The sequence below is a fragment of the Saccopteryx bilineata genome, chromosome 8 (assembly GCF_036850765.1).
Source record: "Saccopteryx bilineata isolate mSacBil1 chromosome 8, mSacBil1_pri_phased_curated, whole genome shotgun sequence".
Lineage (NCBI taxonomy): Eukaryota > Metazoa > Chordata > Mammalia > Chiroptera > Emballonuridae > Saccopteryx > Saccopteryx bilineata.
This window is the reverse complement of record NC_089497.1, coordinates 85,673,711-85,697,767: the sequence shown is the minus strand read 5'-3', so window position 1 is coordinate 85,697,767 and position 24,057 is coordinate 85,673,711. Positions and strand designations below refer to the sequence as shown.

The following is a 24,057-nucleotide window of genomic DNA, read 5'->3' as shown; positions in this document are numbered from 1 at the left end:
ACAAGTTATAAAGTCTGTGGATTTTTCTTGATTTTGAGAGGTTAACTTCTTCCATTTTCTTTTCTCTCCCTCTTCCTGGTCGGTGACTCTGTACCCCAGGCTCTGCCCCTGTGTCACACTTAGGTAGGGATTTGTAGTTGATGAGATTCTACAGCAATGTCATATAGTTGGCTTCAGTCTTGTTGGTAGTCAAGGCTTGTTAGCATTGGCAAGATCCAACAATTAGAGAGTTTGCTTTCCCGGAGCCTCTCTCCTAGTCTCCCCTTCCTGAGTTAGCAGCCTGGTGATCCAGCTATGAGGCTGCCACTGCCTCTGCCTGGGGAGTAAGAGGCTCAAAGAGCTGGGAAATCACCACTCTATACTCACTCAGTGCAGGGCTCTGGGTAAGGCTCTGGCAGTCAGAGCCGCCAGTGTAATCAGGAGGGGCTGGGAGCCAATTGTTCTCAAGGTGACTTTCAATAAGCCTCTAGGCCTGTTCGGTGCCTAGCACTCAGTGGGACCACTCTCCCCAGGCTTTCCACACTTTGTAGCCTGTTTTGGCTGGGAAGAAGAGGCACTAGTCGCTGCTTGCAGTACAGATCTTAACATCTGCCAAGTCCCTCTTGTTAGCGTATATCCCTGAGTATGAAAGCTCTGTCAATCAGAAGTTGCCCCTGCCCCTTTAGCAAGGGGCACTAAAAAATATCATGCCTCTTGTCTTGGATCGCTGAACTGTGGGTTAAGCTGATTTCAGTGATTGGATCCGCAGATGTGCTCCAGAAAGGCTTGTAAGCTGCCCGCGCGCCCCTCCCCCAACGCTTGATTGTTAGCTTGAATGGCTGGGTGAGGTACCCCGCCCATGGAGAGAAGCTCCAGCGTAGGGAAGATCGCTTTGGCGCACTTCCCGCTTGCTGCTGGTGGCTGGGGTGCACTGGGCACGTGTGCGGGTGAGTGGGGTGTTCTGGGTGCGTGGGCGAGTGGGATGCTCTGGGCATATGGGCGAATGGGGTGCTCTGGGCACGCCAGCGGCTAGGGACCCTCGCGCTCGCAGTGCACAGGCTGCTGGGGACGCTCGCGGCACAGGGGAGCTTGCTGTGCGCCGGGACTGCGGCGCGAGCCGAGTGCGTGGTTTCTCACGGCAGGCGGGCGGCTGCTCGCAGCGCCACAGGCTGTTGCTCCCTGAGTGTGGGCGGGCAGTTGCTCGCGTGGGTTGACTCACCACAGGCGCACTCCCTCCTCCTCGGCTTGAGCGAACGTCAGTGCGGCAGTTAGCTTCCTCCACACCCTCAGCTCCCTCCCGACTCTTAGCTCCAAGTGATAGCAGCCCTTTTGCCTTCAGTGTGTGTGTGGAACTCCTGAATGCTCTGAGGATAGATTTTTCTGTTTCTAGTTGATAAATTTGTTGAGATTTTGGGAAGATCTGTCGGATGCACTGCTCACGGTACCATTTCCGTGACGTCACTCCTCAGTAATGTTTTATACTTTCCTTCATATAGGGTTTTGGACATTTCTAATTTTCATATTTTTATCTTTTTGTCGTTACTGTAAATAAGATTTTCCTTTCACTATATTTTCTAATTGGTAATTATTTTTGTGTAAAAGCTGTTTATTTTTTCATGTTAAACTTATATCCTGCTACCTTGATAAATAATTTTATTATTTGAGTTAGCTTTATCATTGATTATTTGGGATTTTCCAGGTACACGATTAGATCACCTGAAAATTGGCCCTGGCCAGTTGGCTCAGCGGTAGAGCGTCGGCCTGGCGTGCGGGGGACCCGGGTTCGATTCCTGGCCAGGGCACATAGGAGAAGCGCCCATTTGCTTCTCCACCCCCACCCCTCCTTCCTCTCTGTCTCTCTCTTCCCCTCCTGCAGCCAAGGCTCCATTGGAGCAAAGATGGCCTGGGCGCTGGGGATGGCTCCTTGGCCTCTGCCCCAGGTGCTAGAGTGGCTCTGGTCGCGGCAGAGTGATGCTCCGGAGGGGCAGAGCATCGCCCCCTGGTGGGCAGAGCATCGCCCCTGGTGGACGTGCCGGGTGGATCCCGGTCGGGCGCATGCGGGAGTCTGTCTGACTGTCTCTCCCCATTTCCAGCTTCAGAAAAAAAAAAAATTATAAAAAAAAAAGATCACCTGAAAATTGAAGTTTCATTTTTTTTTCATTTTTATTTTATTTATTCATTTTTAGAGAAGAGAGAGAGACAGAGAGAGAGAAGGGGGGAGGAGCTGGAAGCATCAACTCCCATATATGCCTTGACCAGGTAATTCCAGGGTTTCAAACCAGCGACCTCAGCATTTCCAGGTCGATGCTTTAACCACTGCGCCACCACAGGTCAGGCTCATTTTTTTTCTTTAACTTTTACAGCTCTAATGTGTCTTCTATTGTAAAATAACATAGGGTAATACTTCCAGAACAATGTAATAGTGGTCAAGATAGTGGGTATTCTTGCCTAGTTCTTGACCTTAGTGAGAATGTTTTTAGTTTTTCCATGAAAAGCCTAGCTTGTGGAATTTTATACATACACATATGCATATGTGCACATGCATGCATGTACCCATATGTCACATGCATGTTAACATAAACATATATTTATGTTAATAGATTTACCTCAATTTTTTCAAGAACTTTTTTTGAGATTGGACTTTATTTTATCTAAAGTTTTTTTAGTATCTATGGAGAAAACAATGATCTTTTCCTTTAGATCTACCAATATAGTAGTATTGAGAGATTTTTTTTAAATATTAATCTATTTTTCATAGGAGTGAATTATCAATAGACTTCCTAATTTTGAACTATTCTTGCATCTCTGATATAAATTCCATGGAGATATGTGTATTATTTTCTTCATGTGGTATTTGAGTCTATGTATTAATAGTATATTAGCATGAATATATTTGTTTTTTAATCAAGTTTAGGGTAAAAATGTTATACTGTGTCATAAAAATAATTTAAGAGTTCTCATTTTCTATGCTCTAAACCAGTGGTGGTCAACCTGGTCCCTACCACCCACTTGTGGGCATTCCAGCTTTCATGGTGGGCTGTAGCAGAGCAACCAAAATATAAATAAAAAGATAGATTTAACTATAGTAAGTTGTTTTATAAAGATTTATTCTGCCAAACAGCAAAAATCCGACTTAAAGTACTTGGTAATTATTATTATATGCTTTAACTTGCTATAACTCTACTTTATAAATTTTACAAAGTAAAGTTACTTCCCTACTTTATAAATCACCATTACTGTGAAACCAGTGGGCGGTTAGGAAATTTTACTACTAACAGGGATACAAAAGTGGGCAGTAGGTATAAAAAGGTTGACTACCCCTGGTCTAAACCACTCTGTACCTTTGGGAGACAATCTGGCCTCAACAGTTTGGTAAAACTCTCCTATGAAAATTGGGCCTGATTGGTTTTCAGTTGGTTTGTTTGAATTTTTTTTTTTTACATTTTTCCAACAAGTATTTATTATTAGTTAAGCCATGATTCAGGGTCCTATGGTGGGATGTACCCAAGTCCCCTTTTACTTCCCTGGAAGGATGGAGGAGAAAGGACAGGTTGGGCACAGCCAGTTTAAATCTTCCCAGGAAATGTGCCTTCTGACTGGCAGTCACCCCAGGCCAAACCCAGGATAGGGGACTTGTATACACACCAGTACCATTCACACATGGTGACATCACTCCCTTTAGCAGTCACTGACTTCACACAGTGGTGGAAGTCCAGGTAGTTCTGCCAACAGTTCCTGGTTGGGAAAGTGGCTGTCAGAAGGGGCCGTCTGGTAGTTCCTGATGTTTTCTGCCATGTTGCTGAGTCCTAAAGATGTCTGTGAAGCTGCTTGCAGCTCAATTTCGTCAGACTTTAGATTTTTTTTGCAGAAGTTTTTAAAATAACTTTATTAAAATTGTTCTGTTTAAGCTTTGTTTCTATTTCTATTGATTCTAATGTTTCCTAAAAATTGTATCATCTAGGTTTGTAAATTTGCATAAAATGTCTGTGTTAATGTTCCTTCTTACTTTATTTTTTATATTTTTCTTTTATTTACCTTAAATTAGCTAGTGGTTTATTTTGTTAATTCTCAGAAGTTTTTTAAAAATTGTTATTTTTCTATTTACTTCATTATCTGCTTTTATCTTTATTAATTCTTCCCTTGTGCTCTTTTGGTTTATTTTGCTGTTATTTTTCTAGTTGTCTGGTTTAGGAATTTTATCAGTTATGTTCTTACATTTTGCCAAGCTGTTTGGCCCTCCTAAACACTGGGACACAGCCATTGTGCTACTGCAAAGTACCCATGGTGTGGCCAAAAATGATTTTGACAGGATTTAGAAGTAACTCTCAAATTAGTGGACTGATAATAACCTTGTAGGTGGGTCCTTATAAACCAATATACAACAGTGGTTGTAACTGATACTGCTGAATGCATTGTGGAAATAGATGTTTTCATTTTCCAGTGGAACACACACATTAGACAGGCAGTATGGGTTCTAAATGTGTCAGTTCCACAGGACACCCTCTATTAGCATAGAATGTTTAATTAGCGTTTGGGACCAGGGGAGAATACTCAGACAAACTGATACATAACAGGCCCTGGCCAGTTGGCTAAGTGGTAGAGCTTCAGCTCAGTGTGTGGAAGTTCCAGGTTTGATTCCTCGCCAGGACACACAGAAGTGCCTGTCTGCTTCTCCACCCTTCCCCCTCTATCTCACACCCCCCACCCTCCAAGGCTCCGTTGGAGCAAAGTTGGCCTGGGCTCTGTGGATGGCTCCATGGCCTCCGCCTCAGGTGCTAGAATGGCTCCAGTTGCTACAGAGCAACACCCCCAGATGGGCAGAGCATCGCCCCCTGGTGGGCATGCGGGTGGATCCTGGTTGGGCGCATGCAGGAGTCTGTCTCTCTGCCTCCCCGCTTCTCACTTCAGAAAAAAAAAAACAAAACTGATACATAATAGACATTAGCCATCCTTCTCTGGTTTTTAATTTTTAATTTTTATTTCTTCCTCCCATGCCTCCTACACTGGGAAATAGAGCTACTGGTATCTGCAAGTGGCAATAAAGAGTGGGGTTGAGGGGTGGACGACTCTGGTACTTCTTTTATTGCCTAATTATGCTTGCTGGACCTGAAAGGTTATTATATCAGTAATACTAATCAGGGATATAAGGTGACAACTGCCTTAAGTAGTCTTGGCATGGCTCACACGTCAGGGAGTGAGAGAGATGGTCTAGAACGGCACAGTGTAGAAAAGAAACTGCTGAGCCATCTAGGGATGACTCTGTCTAGCTGGTGTTGATTAGATATGGTGAAGACTGGAAAAAGGATGAAGGGTCTGCTTCCGGGGCTGTAGAAAGAGAACAGCACCCTGGTAAGGCCTCAGACCCTGGAAGGTCAGGGGTAGGGCAGGGACCATTAAGCTCTCTTGCATTAATATGTCTGGCAGGGTGCACAGGAAGAGGATGAGAATGAGACGTTTTTACTATTGTACCTGTAGAATTTTGAACCATGTGACTATTTATATATTTAAAAAGCTAGTAAAATTTAAAAAATAAAAACAACATTGTACCTAAATCTGGAACTAAAATTTAAAAATTAGTATTTCAGGCCATAAAGCTGGGGCACTCTCTAGTAAGGACCTAGAATATAAAAACATAATAAATACAAAGTTAGACTTTTTTTTTAACAGTGATATACATATTAATTCACACAATTTTCTAGTATGAATTTTTTTAGAAATGTATATATACAAGAATATTGCAAGCTGTTAAATTTATTTTTATTTACTATAATTGATAAAGTTAACAAATATATTTTAATGTAACAAAAGTTATAATTGAAAAGTTTAACTTCTACATTTTAAAGAATTTCAACAATTAGTATAGCCAAAGACTTAATATTTGAATTTTACCCATTAAAAACAATTATTCCACTGACTTGAGAGCTGGGGGGGGGGGGGGAGAAGAATCACCTCCATTTTCAGTTGTGCACTTACTTATTGCTTCTCATATGTGCCCTGACCAGGGTCAAACCTGTGACCTCAGTGTGCTGGGACAATGTTTTGTTCACTGAGCCACCCGGCAGGGCTGAATTTTTACCCATTTTTGAAATGTAAAATGCTCAATTACAATACCCATACTACATTTCTTACAATTTTTAAGTTTTAGCTAAAACATGAGTCTCTGCAGGTAAAAATAAGAGTTCTCCTACACCTACAACATATAATGTATTACTAATAAAGTGCCATTGGACTAGATAATACAATTTCAACTATTTCCTTTTTGGAGAGGAGGACAAAAGTATATAATAGTTTAGAACTAGTCATTTTCATTATACTAGTGTAGAACTAGTGATTTGCATTATACTTCATAACAAGCATGAGTGCTTATTTATAGTAGATATTAACTATAATAAAGAATTCCTCTCAAGAAAGATCACAGCTATGACTTATGACAAGCTGTACAGTCATTACTGAACACAGGTTAGTATCCAGAGTTTTTAAAAAAGTGCAATCTTGAACTAAGAGAAACTGAAGTCTACCAACACCACGAAATAGTTTTAGGGACTTCATATAAATAAAAGAACCTCTCTTTTAATTGTAAAATTGTTCTAAGGAGAGCAGAATAGTGGTGGATGGTAAAGTTTGGCAATAAGTGTGTTTATAGCAGGTAAAAGCCTGATATGCATTGCTACAAGATACATCTTTCATGTGAAGATGTGCTAATTAGATGTATACAGTGCTTTTCAGGCGCTTGACTTCACTTGGTAGTTAAAATTGATGTTCAGATATTTATTTAATGGAAAAGTATTAAATTATATGATGATTTTAAGCCATGTTGCTTCCTACAGAACATCTGTGTTCTGTAAGCTAAATGCAGATGTTCCCTGCTAAAATCAAATAATGATGCCAATATGCTCAAATCAGAGAAAAAAAATTTAATAACTTCAAGTTAATAAATTGAATTTTCCAATTTTAAGATTTTCCACAATTTTTTCTTAAGGCTTTGTTTCCTACTACTTGTCTAAATCTAGCAGAAAAAGAAGCTTGAAAACTGTGAATTATGCCTACATGTATTAGAACATTTAAACCACTGTATTTATGGAAATATGCCTATAGTTTGCACTTACGCTCCTTAAAAAACATGTTTTCTCATCATGAATCTGTTCCTAGTTCACATTATCGAATTCAGTACGTAAACATTTCAATGTACCTAAAAGAGGATTATGAATTTCGATCTGTTGTCCTAAACATGTTTGAGGACCACTACATCAATGTCTGGTCTGATACTATCTTTGGGGTCATTCGAAAGAAATGTATATTAGGTATACATTTCTAAGAAAGGTATATTATTAAGAATAGAGTTCTAATATAAGACTATCAAACTCTATTCTAAATGAGAAAAAAACCAGCAAGATTCTAATATAGATGTCACTAATGTTCCCATTTTTCCTGGAAAACCTAGCATCTAGCTTAAGTATGCTGACATTGAGAATTTATTTTTATGTACTACAATTTGGGGAAATTCTGCAATGTACTTTTAGGCAATTAGCTTTCAAATAATGAAACTTCAACTCTTAGCACTACCCGCCCTGAGAACAATGTATTCAAATTACAGCTCAACTAGAAATAATCTAATTGATAAACTTTAAAGTACAAAACAAATTCTGAAAAAGTTGTAAATTAAAAAAAAATTACCAACATTTGAGGCACTACCAAACTACAGTCCGTAAGAATTGGAAGGACTCTGTAAAAAGAACAAACATACAAAGCCATGTGTGCGCATACACACACATTGTGCTATAATGAAAAGCTGTGTCCCCAACTTTTATAGATTAGACATTTTATTGCAGCATCTCCTATCAAAGATATCATGCTCTAGCTTCAGAAGAGTTTTGCTAACTGTTATAAAGCATTGGTATGGAAGTTTGTATCATCAACAGAAACATCATCAAGAGTGTGGTTAGCAACAATTTCAAGTGACTGACAGCCCTTGGAAGGGAGCATGAAAGAAGCATAATTATGCTCATGATGCAAATACTAAGTCAAAGTAGCAATGACTGGATCTTTCAGAGGGTATACAACTTTATAGTAAAGAAGGTATAACAAAATCTTTACAGTAGAAATAAAATGTTATAGAAAGAAAAATATATTTCACTTAATATAATATTGTATTATCAGCAATTTTCAACCAGTGTGCTGCAAGAATTTTTAAAACTTAATACTTGACTATTTAGTCAAGGCCATTGACCTCTTTTCCTTTAGACTGTTAAATAAAAAAATGACAACAGCCAACACAACAGTAGCCGTCTGGTGTAAATGAGTCAAAATTATATCTTTTTGTCAGATCAGCAAAAAACATATTTTTTGGTGTGCCGCAGTTTTAGTAATTAGTTTATGTGTGCTATGAGATGAAAAAAGTTGAAAATTGCTGTTGTATATAAATTAGTGAAATGCCTGCAGACAAAAATGGTGTATCACTGTATAATCAATGTGACAGTCCACATTCTATACATGGTTAACTTGTGATAGTTAACATTTGCTACAAAAAAGTACAACAAACACTAGGAACCAACTTTTAATATTTCTGATGTCAAAAAAGAATGAAGTCCCTTCTGTTTTATGTTAAAAAATGTCTCCCTGCTTCTTTTTAATACAATTTATAAAGCTTTACTAAATGAAATATTTTGTTCTAGAGAGACGTATTGACTTACATGAAAATAAACAAATAGCCCCACATCTTTAAAATCTATACTTATATGTCAGAAGAGTATTTACACTTCTTTATAGAACTTAAAATGAAATATTTATGTATAAATAGCTTTTGCCATTCAAGGTATGTAAAGATGCACTATAATAATTTACATATACATACCTTGCAACTGAAAATATAGTTATGTGAAGTTTGACAATTTAGGAAGAATAGGGGCATGCTGATCCAGAATTAATACTAAACCAGAACACTAGTATGGTTAACTGAGGTAATATACATGACCAGCCAGTAGCACAGATTGATAACTTTCTAGAATTCCTGTGGGTAATAATGCCAACCAGTAGCAAGTAAGATACACATTATAAAGTACTAAAAACTAGAGTAGTATGTAGTAGATACTTAAATGGAATACTACAAAGAATCTAGCCTAATTCCTAACTGTGCTTTAGATGGGAAAAAAGCTAAAATGTTACACTAAAAATGATTAACTACAACCTCAATATTTCTTGTGCTTTAGAATTCTCTTTGCATTTCCTTTAAGTATCTTGCTCCTCCTCCAACAGAGTTTGCTGAACCTAACACAAGATTTAAAAGTATGAGCAAATTAAGTAACTAAAATTTGGGGATCTTCTTTCGCTATTTCCAGTTACTGATTAGATTAGTTATAGCATCACATCTATTTTCTTCTAGGTGACAGGAATAAAGAGGCCTTGAATAAGTAAAGGCATGACCAGAGGGGTTTCATAATCAGTCTTAGAGAATGAAGATATTACTAACACAGTAACTTTGTTCTTCTAAGTTTCACTCTAATATACTCATTGTTACTAAGTCAAAGAATGGCACAAACCCTATGTCAATGTTTAGCATTCAGGAAATAAGGTATATATGATCTAAAAGACTAAAAAGAAATGTAGCAAAGTCACTTAAAAACACTTTTTAAAATAATTCAGTTTTATGGAATTCTTTCCTAGTTATAGTTCACATGAGTAACTGAATTAAGTCACATGACAATCAGAAAAAATACATATATGTACCTTTAAGTTAAAGATTATCACATAAAGTTTTCTTCCATAATTTACTTTCATTTCACTTTAGAAAAATGTACATAAATTTAACAAATGTTCCAAATCAATTTGAAAAATTTCCAGTTTTTGTCTGACAAATAAATATTTTGATGTCAAAAAAGTCTACTTAAAAATGGTTGGAAAGGAACGAGTGACTAATATAAACAACATTTATCAACATAATTGATAAAAAGCACTGCATAGTATCCTACAAAGTGGGTACTATAAAGCATTGCATAGTATCCTATAAATTGGGTACTCTCTTAAATATATATAGAGAGAGAGAATGAGAGAGACAGAGAACACAAAAGTTAAAAGCAAAAGAAAAACTAGAAAGAAACTATTTTCTGCTAATTACAAAGGCCTCAAAAAAAAACACAACTTATAGCTTTAACCAACCCATTTTACCACTGTCCCTCCCTTGTGTCTTCTTTACAAAATGACTTGCTAATAGTTATCCAACAGTTTAATGCCTGTCAACCACAAGCAAGTATGACAATCACCATATATAATATTATATTAAATTGGCCAACAATTTGGCAAAGAGCAGTAAGACCAAGGTAATACAGGGTGCTGCATGTGGCTACTAAAATAACTGACACTTCTTGATAATATGATTTTTGTTTAAGAATTTGTGCTTACCATAAATAGGCTGAAACTGGGACGGTTCTAATCCATAGTCTACTTACTCTATGATAATTAGGTCTGAAATTAATGCAGAGTAATTCAACTTAAATGTGGTACTTCAATACCACTTGATGCTACATTGTTTGATTTAAAACCTTGGTTACTCATTATTTAGCTAAAATTCAGGAGTGATGTGCTCAGACAACAAATCTGCTGAAACTACCTTGTCTGTTTCTTGGACTCATACTGAAACCAAAAATCTTATAGGAAAAATACCTAAAAAATAAAAAAGAATTATATATCTTGATTATTTTTTAAATGATCAATTGCTTGCAAAACTAACTCAGCACAATTTCAAAATAATTATGAGATAAATGAGGTTGCTTATGAAGGCCATAGCGTTGGTGACAACTTATAACCAAACTTGAGATCTGCAGCTGATCCAGACCGAAACAGTTTACTCATGTCTGCTGTTCCCATTTATTTGCACGGCTTTATGGCTACAGCATATTCTTCACTCATAGCACACATGACAGACACCTATGATGAAAAAATGCAAGCAAAAGTTATTCAGAAGGCAATACACATAAAAATATATTGAATTCATTATATACTATATATTTGTGGAATATATATATACTTTGGAAAGAGGTAGTCCAAGACCAAATAATCTATTTCCTTTATAATTTTCTAGAGTAAAATTTCTCAAATTGTGTTTTTAAGACAACATCCAGGGAACAGGGAGAGTAAGAGCTACCAATGCTTCAATACTTCTTAAATGTTAGGTATTTCCAGAGCATTCTTCCTCGTACTTAAAAAATAGCTCAGATGTTGATCTTCAAACAAATTTGAGGTTGACAGAGTCTGTGTAGAAAAAAAACTTAACTTCGATACTTTCTTTGGTAATGGGTCTCTAAGGATATAAGAAAATTGCCTTATAAGGACCATTTTTAACATTTCAGCAGTATTTAAAAGCTACCTTTCATCTACGTATTTTTTTGCAAACTACCGTAGTTGAAGTCAAATTTTTATATAATGGTTTTAAAAAATAATCCTCCCATAGGCCCTTACCTGTACATCTTCACCTGCATTGTATTTTCCTTCTATTTCTTTGCCTAGTTCACCTTCTGGTAGCTTAAGATCCTCACGAACTTCACCAGTTTCTGTCAGCAGGGAAAGGTAACCATCCTGAATGCATATCAGCTATTGAAAAGAAGTATATCATTTGCACTGATTAGATGATATCCACTCCTTTGTAATATTTACATAGTTAAGTTGCAATCCACAATAATTACTGTAAGTATACAGTAATACATTAATATATTCTTGGTGCTTAGAAATGCTAGACATACACAACTATAAAATGTATAGACGAAAAGTGTAAGTTCACTCTTCCCTGCATTCCCCATCACTTCCCCAGTCTCTATACTATTAAACAGTTTAGGCTTCTTGACTTGGGGTGGTAAACACACAATACAACATACAAATGATGTATTATAGAATTGTACACCTGAAACCTATATAATTTTATTAACCGATGTCACTCCAATTAATTCTATAAAAATTTAAAAACAGTTTAGGCTTCTTTAAAATGTATCCTGAAGCACTTACATTTATGTATACAATATAATTATTTAAAGAAACATATAGAGTATAAGTATTTTTTAGCATGTTGTTTTCACTTAATGTATTAGAACTCTTTCTAAATTGGAAAATATGGACCTACCTTAGTCTCTTTAACCACTTCACAATGGCATAGATATACTGTAACTGATTTAACCATTTTCCCATTAATGAGCATAAAGGTGATTTTTAGTTTTCATGATTACAATGTGTTTTATAGTTTAAGAACAAAGTAGAAAATTTTCAGTCTCTAACTCACTGCTAATACCATCAGATTTTTAAATAAGAAACACTAACTTATTGATGACAAAATGAAACAAACCCAGTCATTAACTCAATTTGCAAGAAGACAGTTTTGCTATAATTGAATTTCTTTTATTATAGGCACGAAGAAACAGGCAGGCTGTACTCATTATTCTAAAAGCATGTGTACCATCAGTGTGCCTAGAATTCTAACAGCTTTTATAGAAAGCAATCACCCTGAATCCCAGATGTTAACACTGACATTCAGGAAAGGAGTCAAAGACATGGTTCTGGACCCCTTTACCTGCTATGATATAACACTGGCACACTGTAGGGATAGAGTTTTAAACCTCCCCTTTACGGCATTACCAAATCAGCCATGGCTTTCCACACTAACCCGTACTACCACAGGAGAGAACACTTTTGCACATATCTAAAATCTCAAAAGACAACAAAAATAAAAACAAAATATCCTACCAAGCAACCACAAAAACTTTTAATTAATCTTCACGGCACTCAAACATTTGTGAGGTGGTTGACTGAGGAATAGGGAATAAGGAGGTTGAGGTAGAAGTATAATTTTTAAACTACTACACATGGGCTTACAAGGCAGACCTTTTTGTTTTGGGCTCTTTTAGCAATTTCCTGAAGTGGAACTTGTCTATTTCAAGAATTAAAGGTTTTTTAAATTTAATTGCCATTTGTGACTGAAATATAGAAGCCTAATAATAATATTGGTATTCTGATATTTATTTATATAATAGTTGTACTTTATTTTTTGAGTCAAGAATGTATAAACTGTGAGATGAAATATAAAGCATTTCAAAGAAAAATACACAAACATTATTAAACATCTTATAAAATTTATATATTAAATTTATTAAAATAAATTGCTTTACAAAATAATTCAATTTAACTGCAGAAAAATGAAATTAAGTAATGAAAATGAACTATTTGATCTTTCTTAAATAAGTTATTTAAAATTTTTTTAGATATACAGAAAAGTTCCAAAATAATGCAAAAATGCCATTAAGGCAATAAATAGCCTCACTGGCCTTGGCCAGGCTCAAGTTACTTAAAAATCAATATTTGAACAAGGACAAAACCACATGTTTTCAAAACCAAATTAGAGGGGTCTAATACCAGGCTGGAAAAGTGGACACTTTAGAAAATTTGCCAACTGCCTCTCTCATCCTGTGAGTGTAGGGTGTGGACAAAGCCAGCTGGTTTGGAGTGTGTTCCTTTTAGCCCTTGCATTTCAAAGAGCAGTTGCAGGGAGGCAGAGAAGAGAAGTACTTTTGGGTGGGATGCTGAGCAGGCAAGGTTCTTTCTAGAACTTTATTGGTTATATAGTCATACTTATTACATTACAGTCAGTAAAAATATGAAAATCTTACAGAACTTCTGACTTCCAGACCTAAAATTCTTTTACTGAATTACCCTGGGCCCTAACAGAAAACAGATGGCTCACTCTTAATGGGGTTATTGAGAAGAATTTAATGAAGAAAAAAAATAATAATGCAAGAAAATCACATCTCTTTTCCTAGATTCATCCATTATTAACATTTAACCACATGTTCATCTTTTTCTTTCTCTGTATATACGGAATATATAAAATAAATATCATACATTATTCTTTTATTTTATTGAACCATTTGAGAATAAGTTTCACATATGACTCTTTAGCAATAAATATTTCACTGTATTTCTCCTAAGAGCAAGAACATAATCTTATATAACCATTTTAGTTTTCAAAACTGAGAAATTTAACATTGCTAAAACATTATTCAGCCTGACCAGATGGTGGCGCAGTGGATAGAACATCGGACTGGAACACAGAAGACCCAGGTTCAAAAACCCGAGGTTGCTGGCTTGAGTAAGGGGTTACTCAACCTGCTGTAGCCCCCTGGTCAACACACATATGAGAAAGCAATCCTTGAACAACTAAGGTGCCGCAACAAAGAGTTGATGCTTCTCGTCTCTCTCCCTTCCTGTCTGTCCCTCAGTCTCTGTCACACACACACACACACACACACACACACACACACACACACACAAATAATTATTCAATATAGAGTCCATATTCCAATTTGCCAATTGTCTCAATAGTGTCTTTGGTAGCAACTTTTTCCTTCTAACTCTAGGATCATACCTTGTATTTATTTGGCTGTCATGTTGGTTCAGTCTCTTAATTCTTTTTTTTTTTTTTTTTTGGTATTTTTCTGAAGCTGGAAATGGGGAGAGACAGTCAGACAGACTCCCGCATGCGCCCGACCGGGATCCACCCGGCACGCCCACCAGGGGCAATGCTCTGCCCACCAGGGGCGTCGCTCTGCCGAGACCAGAGCCACTCTAGCGCCTGGGGCAGAGGCCAAGGAGCCATCCCCAGTGCCCGGGCCATCTTTGCTCCAATGGAGCCTTGGCTGCGGGAGGGGAAGAGAGAGACAGGGAGGAAGGGGGGGGGGGCAAATGGGCACTTCTCCTATGTGCCCTGGCTGGGAATCGAACCTGGGTCCCCCGCATGCCAGGCCGACGCTCTACCACTGAGCCAACCGGCCAGGGCCTGGTTCAGTCTTTTAAATTGAACAGTTCCTCATGCTTGTCTTTTCTGACACTGATGTTTTTGAAGAGCACAAATTCACTATATTATAAAATGTTCCCCATTTGGTGTTTGCCTAATTGTTTCCTCATGACTCAGGTAATTCCTGTTTGGGAGGTATACTACACAAGTGATGTGTCCTCAGAGTATCATATCAGAAGGCAACTGATGTCAATTTGTGTCATTAATTATGATATTAACTTTGATCACTTGGGTAAGGGAGTATTCTGCCAGATTTTGCTAATCTAAAGACACAATTTTTCCTTTTTAAATTGCAATCTTAAAAAAAAAGTTAATGGTGTCATTGTTGAGTTTTAAGCATATTTTTATGCAGTTTTTCCCATCTTCTCTCAAAGTCCTCTCTGACTCTATAAAGTTGGAAGGAAGAATGGTAAGGAGACAGTTTAAGTCAATTTTAAATAGTAGTTCCTTCTGATTCTTTACCTTTAAACAAATCTACTCATTTGATAACAGTAAGATGTTTCGAACTATTTTTTTGGTGGGGTAGAGAGGGTTTATAATCATTGGTTATTAGTAAGCAGGGAGATGGGAGAGGGTAAGGTCCAGAAACTGTAACAGAGGTGTTAGGCATGCAGTAATGTATCAAGATGCTGACTGACAAATGAGATGTTATATCCACAAAACACTGGTCCTATATGTGTGTTTATTTTTTCTGATTAAAAAATCCAATGTATGGTGCTATTTCTCCCATAGGTGCTATTTTTTTCCATAGGATCCCTTGAAAAAAAGTCCAGGTCCAGAGCAGGAAGTATACAAGATGAAGCTGGAGTAGCTGTTACACTAAAAAGCAAGGTGTTGTCAAAGACGACTAAGCCCATATTAAAGGGACTCAGGAGCTTACCTGAATAAAAACCCCTGGCCAAAGACAGGATAATTTGAGAACTGGTAAAAACAACTACAGTGAATTCAAATACAAACGTGTTTAAAGTTCATAGTGAAAAAAATGTTTGATTGGTCATCTAAAGTAAATACTAGGGAGTCAACTCATTTTGAAAACTGGTAATTAGAAAAAAAGAATCAAGCATTTATACTGCCTTTCCTACTATACACTGTACCACCATTGGGTAAACAAATATAACTGATGAAGGAAAGCTTCTCTTTACAGAAGTGCTGTGGCTAAAAAAAAAAAAAAAAAAAAAAAAAAAAAAAGAAGAAATGACAGATTATTATTTTGTCTCCCCTAATAAATTAATGGGTTGAGGCAATTATCATATATCTAATAACATAGCAAAAAGAGAACAATCAGACTTATTTAACTGATGGTTACACACAACATCACCTATGAACTAGTTTGTATTAAAGAAAGAAGAGGAAGAAAATAAAAATCTAAGCTGAATCTGATCAAGCTTCTATATACAGTATATCTTTCAATTTTCAGGAAATACATGGAACACAAGAACATGTTAAACAAGAAAATGATATTAGCAAAACACAGAGTGTAGGAAAGTCTACAGAACAAAAGTGGTTTTCTTTATCAAAAAATTGGATGGTGAGAAGGGGAAGGAAGAGAGAGAAGAGAACCAGTATGTTAAAATAGCCCTAAGAAATACACCAACCGATTTCAATGCAAGGATCTTATTTAGGTCCTGATTTAGACAAGCTATAAACAAAAATAATAACCATCACATTCAAAAAAGGAAAAAAAAGACAACTAGAAAATGTAGATATTGATAGGATATTTGAAGATATTAGGAAATTCTTAATTTTTAGGTGCCACAGTGTTTTGATTTTTTTAAAGTTCTTACACCTTAGAAATGTATAACAAAATATTTATGATGAAATGATGATATAACATCTTATATTAGCTTCAAAAATAATAAAAAAGTAGAGTGTACAGGAGAAAAACAGGTGGTGGGATATATAGATGAAACAAAAGCAGTTACATGTAGGTAATTGTTAAAGCTGGATTATGAGTACACGGAGGTCATTATATTTCCACGATAAAAGATAAAAAAAGAAATATGCTATGGTATAATGGTACATTAGAATTTTAAGAAGAACACTGTAACCACTAAATGGCTGGAGGCACAGAGAGATGAAGAAGCAAAGCATGAACTAAAACGAAGGACGTGAAGAAAGTTAATGATCACAGATTCTGTCCACAATGTGATCAGAATAAGAACAATGAAAAGGAGGAATTACAGAGAAACTCTTTCTGCCTGTATTTATATTATTGGTATAAAACAGAAGGTGGGAGAAGGCATATCATCACTTTAGGTGCCTTGTTAGTTCTGATTTCTGAATTTAATTTTGTTTCTCAATCTATTTTGAACCAGACTTGTTGTTCTTTCTTTTTCTATTTCTTCCTATTCCCCTTTCCCCAGCCTCTCAAGCTATTTCCTTAGAGCTGATGTTTCCTGGTAGAGACTGAATGCTTGATTTCTGTTATTATAACACCTAAGCAGATAGTACTATCACCAATTGGACTGTATCTGACCACCACGCCATCAAGTTGGGTATGCACAGCAGCACTCACTCGATTATCAAGTGGAAGTAGCATATAAGAGGTCAACTTGAGTAGGTCCTGAAGGCACACACAAGTTGTATAATGAGGAACTCAGACTGAGAAAGCACCTTCTTCTGCTACATAAACAAGTTATCCCTCAATTTAAACCAATGGCTTTATGGGGAGTTCCCCTATGATCTGACTGTAAAAGAAAAAATTTTGAATGATTTCTAAATGGTCATGCATGATCTGATGAAACCATTCAGAGGTAACCCTGGAAGACAGTGGGGGTGAAAAGTTCATGCACTGAGCGTGAAAGAAGGGAGAACCAAAGGTTTGGATTTACACTGATTATATATAGGTAATGTGTAAGAGTTTAGATGGAAAGTCAAGGACACTGAAAGAACAAGCTAGGAAAATTGATGACAATAACAACTGGAGAAGTGGTATGTGGAAGGACTTCACCACATAGAGAATGGACCAGGCAGTGGCGCAGAGGATAGAGCATCGGACTGGGATGTGGAGGACCCAAGTTTGAGACCCCGAGGTCGCCAGCTTGAGTGCAGGTTCATTGGGTTTGAACAAAGCTCACCAGCTTGGGCCCAAGGTTGCTGGCTTGAGCAAGGGGTTACTCTGTCTGCTGTAGCTCAATGGTCAAGGCAAATATAAGAAAGCAATAAGTGAACAACTAAAGTGCCGCAACAAAAAAAAAAATTGATGCTTCCACATAGATAATGTACCCATATAAATGCTTACCAAAGGGCATCTGCTATAGGAAAGGTAGACAATTAGGTGGACAAGACAATTGTATCTGCTAAATGTCTTTCTGCTTCATTTTGTAATCTTCCCAGCCCTTCCTCAACTGACTTACGAAGAAAGTGACATGGCGGCATGGGCTCAGTGAAGAGGCTTTCTCTCACCAAAGTTATCTGACTATGGCCACTACTAAGTATCTCCCAGCAGAGATCAGTACAGAGTCCCTGATATGGTCCCATTTCTCAGGGGGAACAGCCAGCCACTTGGTAACACTGTACATATGCCTGCGATCACAAAAGAGGCAGCACTTTGTGCTCATTGTATTGGAGCCTTCCTCTATATGTGGATTGGCCTTCTCTGACTGCAGTGCTTCTGCTACGATCTCATCTGCTGATTTATAGAATGCCACGTTCCTATCATTATTGAACATGGCATCATTTCTGACCAAAACCCTCATTTCACAGGCACAATAAGAAAGCAACAGAACAATGCTCAGGGAATTCTCTGGTTCATGTACTCCATCCTTCACAGCCTGACTGTGTGGACTGACCTATTGAAGACTCATCTTTGCCACCTGCTGGGTGAAACTTTGTGAGCCTGGGTGCTATTTTACAGGTTGCAATATATTTAAATATCTGGTACTATTTCTCCCATAGGTAGAATATACAGGTCTGGGAACAAAAGGTTGTGGCTTTTCTAACTATTACCCTTAATGATACTGTAACAAAATATTAGCTTCTTGTCTCTGCAATGCTGGGGTCTGCTGGTCAAGAAATTTTTTACTTCCAAAGAAAGACATCTACCAGGAAACAAAGAATTCTACAAAACAGGTAAAAATTATAAAAAAGACTTTAACATTACGGAATTTATAGGATCATTATTGTTTTTGCTGCTGTTTTTTTCTAAGTTGCAACAACAAAATCAATTCACGTATCTCAATATCCAAAAGACATACCACTTATTTGAAGAATATGCTAGGATTTAGTATTCATAGTTTTGGCAATTCATCAGTAATCCAAAGGTCCACTTTACATTATACTTTAGCGTTTTCTGTAATAATGAGGTGTTTTTTTCTCTGAAATATGGTTTTTAAATGACAGATAAAACTTTTGTGAATGCAGAAAAAGCATTTAACTTTGGTGTGGTCCACAGGAACATGATTTGAGTGAATACCAGAGTCTGAACAAGTGTTTTTGTATTTATAAACTTGGGGATTCCCAAACATGTCTGGATGTATTTGCATTTTACACCATCACTGAGCCTTGGACAATCTCATAACTACTTTGGGGAGGAGTAATGGAAATCGGCAATTCTAATCCTAGCTATATTTTGCAATGGAAGTCAGGAGACAAATTTTCTTTCATTCTGAATTTATTTAAAAATATATAAAGTTAAAATTGTATTTACTAATATACTTCTTTTCCTAAACAAAGTTTTACTTTTTAATTATTATAATGAAAATATATATCTCACTTTAGCTGACTGCCAAACTGGCACTTGAAATGCTGAATAAAGCAAATACAAAGGACTGCGTGTGTACCCAAATAATAAGAAAAGTAGTAATTTAATCAAGGTGCTTGGATAGGTGACTGAAGACCACCATAGCACAATAACTATAACAGGAAAGGCTCACAGAACTAATTTTTTTTAAATTAACAGAAATAAGTATTCTACAGTGACTTGATAATAAAGGAATGTGATCACTGAGCACTTATTCTGCAAGGCACTAAATATTAACTAATTAAATCTCACAATGATCCCATGAGAAGTTCATTATTCTTATTCTCATTTTATAAATAAAAAAAGGATGGCAAGAGTTTAAGTAATTTGCCAACTGAGGTCACACAGTAAGTGCCAAAGCAAAGATGTGTCTGACTTGAATCGTTATCCAAACTACGTATCAAAGACTGAGACTAGAGTGAGGCAAGCGAGGCACTTGTCTTGGGTGCAAAATTTAAGGTGGTACCAAAAAGAAACATCAGTGATCAAATAAATATTTTAATGTAGTATTTTTAAAAATTAGAATGCCAAAATTCAATGATGAACAAAATACCAAAATTTTTAAGAAAGATAAAATCAGAATTACTGATTTTTCCTTTTTGCCTTAGGCTCCTATGTGGCTTGGCATTGTTACTTGTGCTATCTTTATTTAAAATTTTGTGTTCTAGGCAAACTTACTCACCTCATTCCCCTCACCCTGGTCTGCGTCCTGCTAAAGCCCAAAATAAAACCCAAACCAATGTTTTCCTTTATGTTAAATCTTGAGTTCCAATCAATGATTGGCAAATTGGATCACAGTATTAATCTGAACTACTGATGCAATCTTTCTGAAGTACTCAAAGGCAAAGCCTTAGATGATGAATGCATATTAATGAATAAGATGAATACTGAATAATCAAAGCATTCATATGTTCAGGATGAAAATGGAAACCCACTTTTGGCAAGAGCAAACTCCATGCTTAGCCTTAGTTGGCTGCACTATCCTTACACCTCAATGAATAATTAATAAAATTTATTGAGCACCTACAATATGCCATGTCTAGGTGCTTCAAGAATAATGGAATGATAGAGTAGACTTTTAATACAGGAAAAGAGAGGAGCAGAGAAGAACTACTTTTTGGTGTTTATCTACTTAGGAAGTAATTATTAGAAAAGAACATTTTCTAATTTAAGCCTCACCTTCTCCCTCTTTTGTAGAAGGAAAGACTAAGGCTCAGGGAGCTTTTGTAATTTATCCAAGGTCAGCCAGTTAGAAAACAGCAGAACTGGTTCCAAACTCAGACTTGACTGACTAAACAAATAAGCAAATTAACAATCCACTTGCTATTATTATACTATGACAATTCAAAATTCTACAGGGACTCTGAAGCAACTTAGACAACATTTAGCATAAGTGGGAAAATTAAAACTATTTACTAGATCAAAACCATGTAAAAATATGTTTACATGAAGACAAAGAGTAAAAGGAAATCATTGGGTAATGGCAGTTAATGGTAACCATTCTTTAAAAATTATACAATACAATAAAAAGTATAGAAAGAAATCAGTTTAAACTGGGTAAAACAAATCTTAGTGTCACACTTTTATTTCTTGCCATGTAAAATAAACAGAAAAGAGTTCTGTATATAGCATACTTAATACAGAAACTGAAGACTTTCTAAAAAGACTTTATTTATGATTAAGCTGAGTTCCCACATCCTATGAAATCAATGGTTTGGTTACTATTCAATAATGTAAACAACAAAATGCTTTCATTTAACATGACCTATCCAAATGTATAACTGGAACAAAAACTTGAAGTTTATACCTGTAATTTAACAAAAGATCACAGCATGGTCACTGAATATAAATAAAACAATTACATAGTTTTTTTATTTTCTTCACCATATTCAGTGACCATGTATTTTATTCTTTATATTTAAGGATTTCAACTTATTTCCCTATTTAAGAATACCAAATGCTGACTCACAGTCATTAATATACAGATTTAGTTGGTGGAACATGAATTCCAATAATTTCTTTAAAATCTTAAGATTGGGCCATGCCCGGTTGGCTCAGCAGTCGAGTGTCAGCCCGGCATGTGGCTGTCCTGGGTTCGAGTCCTGGTCGGAGCACACAGGAAAAGCGCCAATCTGCTTCTCCACCCTTCCCCCTCTCGCTTCTCTTTCTCTCTCTTGCTTTTCTCCTCCTGTTGCCTAATAATTGGTTAGAAAAACCTACAAAACTATTCCTGGTTTTTGTTAAATTACAATTGATAGCAGAATGTATTTACACCTTTAAGAAACAAGCAACATTCTAAAGGAAATTAGTTCTTACTTGATAATCATTTCTCTTAATATTTGGAACATCCATGTTGTGAGTAGAAGGGCAAATATCTTCATACTTTTTGCCAGTGAAAATATCAATTCCAACAAGGTGAACCTAACAGAGAAGGGAGAACAGGAAACCTGTTTAAACTTTGCCAAGTGTATCACTCATTACATACACACGAGCACAATACCAATACTGATTATGGCAGATTCTTTCTCCTTCCAAGGTCGTCTAATTTTACTTTCTTTAAAAAGAGGTAGTGGTCCTAGAACTGAGAAGCAGTGAACAACTACACAGTATAATGACACATCAAGACCTAAATCGTATACAATCCAGTATTAAATTATAAGAGGGCATATGAAGTTAGGTTTTAGAATTATGTTAGAACAGGTTTTCTCATCTGTAACCTGAACAGATCATCCAAGTCAGTAGGACTCAGGAAAGTTTCAGCTCCCAAATAATGAAACATAAGAGCCCAAGAAGGAAATGCTACCTTTTAGTATTCAAATAGCAGATCTCCCCCCAGTAATAGTGGGAAGAAAAAAGTGCTTATTACAAAGTTATAAGTATAAAGTCCTCATGTGCTGTAATGTAATACATTGATCAAAACCTCAACGCAAAGACAGACCTGGAAGGGCACCTACCTTGGCATGGCCATGTTTTCCAGTTTTGGAAGTTGACATCTCTACTATTTTGCACGGTCGTCCTTTGAGCACCACGAAGCCGTTTTTGCGCAGGGCCGAGCACTGCATAGGGTATGTGCTGGAAGCCCCAGCATCTCCAGTAGTGAAATCAATTTCATCCGCCATGGTGGCTTGGGGAGATGGTAGCTCGTCCGAGGGAACTACGCACAAAGTTTGTATTTGCTTTTTAACAACGAGCACACAGGTAAGGAAACATCTTATTTCGGACAGGTTACGTGCCAAGCATTATGGATCTATTATTTTTTGCATTTATAGAATACCCACCCCAAAATCGTGGACACTTTCTAACTCTGGCCTCTACAAACTTTTTCATCCATTGATGGGGAGTCGATGGGAAGTCGCAGAGGAGCTCGCTGGGGTGGGGGGCTACCCGCCCTGGGCGTTCACCCGGTCAGGGAGCAGCAAATCCCGGCCCCCGCGGTCCCACCGCAGGAGGAGCCGGCGACCTTCCCGCACCGCGCCGCGCCACCCGGCCCTCCGCCGCGGCCCTGAGCTCCACTGCGGGGACCCAGCCCAGGCCGCACGCTCCCGCGAAGGATGAGGACACAACAGGACCGAGCCAGCAGCACCTGGCCCTCGAGCATCTGGGCGCACTCCACCCCCGGCCTCTCAGGCGCCCCCTGGTCCAGCCGGCATGCCCAGCCCGGCCGGGCCCCACACGGGCCTTAGCTCCGGCGGGTCCCGCGCTCGCCTCGGCTCCCCCATCTATCCTTCCACCTTCGCTCGTTAGGACTCGGCTCTGGCCGCCTCTCCCGGCCCTGCCTCGCTCCGGTTCCAGCCCTGCCAGTTTTCCCCCATGCCTTCACCTTCCAGCGAAGAAGGAGCTCCTCTCGCCTGCGCACCCGCGCGGGTCCCCCAGAGCTGCGGCGGCAGCAGTGGTGGCGGCCGCGGCAGTTCCAAGAGACGGGGCGGGGCCGCCACACTTTCCACACCCTGGCCTCCCCGCCTTTTCCCGCCCCGACCTCAGCCCCACTTCCGGGATAGGTCCAGCGCGTCACAGGCACCGTCCTCTTGGGCTTCCATTGGCTACAAGGTTGGCGAGGCTCCGCCCAGTCACGTGAAGAACGCCCTGGCAACCCCACGTGCTGCGGATTAGTGCACTTCCGGCGTGAAGAGCACTTTCTAGAGGTTGGTGGCTGAGGGTTAAACTCGCCGGCAAGGAAACTTGTTCCTTCAAACTTTTCAGGTTTGTTGAGCTGGGGTTTCAGTCGAAGTGAATAGGAACCAAACCCGTGTTCCGCGGACCCCGCCCTCAGGTGCGTGCCGGTTGTCAGACTTTGAGAGAATTCAGCAGTGCCCCACGTGCCTGTGGAGGGAACTTTGGATTGGCATTTAAGCCCTTCTTGGTGGTCAAACCCATGCTTGTTCCTCGAGGAAGACCCCAGATGCAGTATTTTATTACCCAGCTCTGCACTGCGGGTTCCTGGGACCTCAGCCGTCTGTGATGAGTTTATGGCAGCAACTGCCCCTGGCTGCTCCCCTGCAGTCAGAAGCGC

General features: G+C 38.1%; 1 protein-coding gene and 1 pseudogene across 1 annotated transcript; both read right to left on the bottom strand.

Moving 5' to 3' along the window:
• Positions 1–3,545: 3,545 nt before the first annotated feature.
• LOC136312071 (cytochrome c oxidase subunit 6B1 pseudogene) lies at positions 3,546–3,774 on the bottom strand (annotated as a pseudogene).
• A 1,940-nt stretch (positions 3,775–5,714) lies between these two features.
• Positions 5,715–23,527, bottom strand: EIF5A2 (eukaryotic translation initiation factor 5A2). The gene is made up of 5 exons (XM_066240943.1): positions 23,368–23,527; positions 22,502–22,701; positions 21,864–21,968; positions 11,431–11,562; positions 5,715–10,899 (listed from the first exon to the last, which is right to left on the bottom strand). Exons 2-5 carry the CDS (start codon positions 22,664–22,666, stop codon positions 10,840–10,842), a joined length of 462 nt encoding a protein of 153 aa, XP_066097040.1. The 5' UTR covers positions 22,667–22,701; positions 23,368–23,527; the 3' UTR covers positions 5,715–10,839.
• Positions 23,528–24,057: the final 530 nt, after the last annotated feature.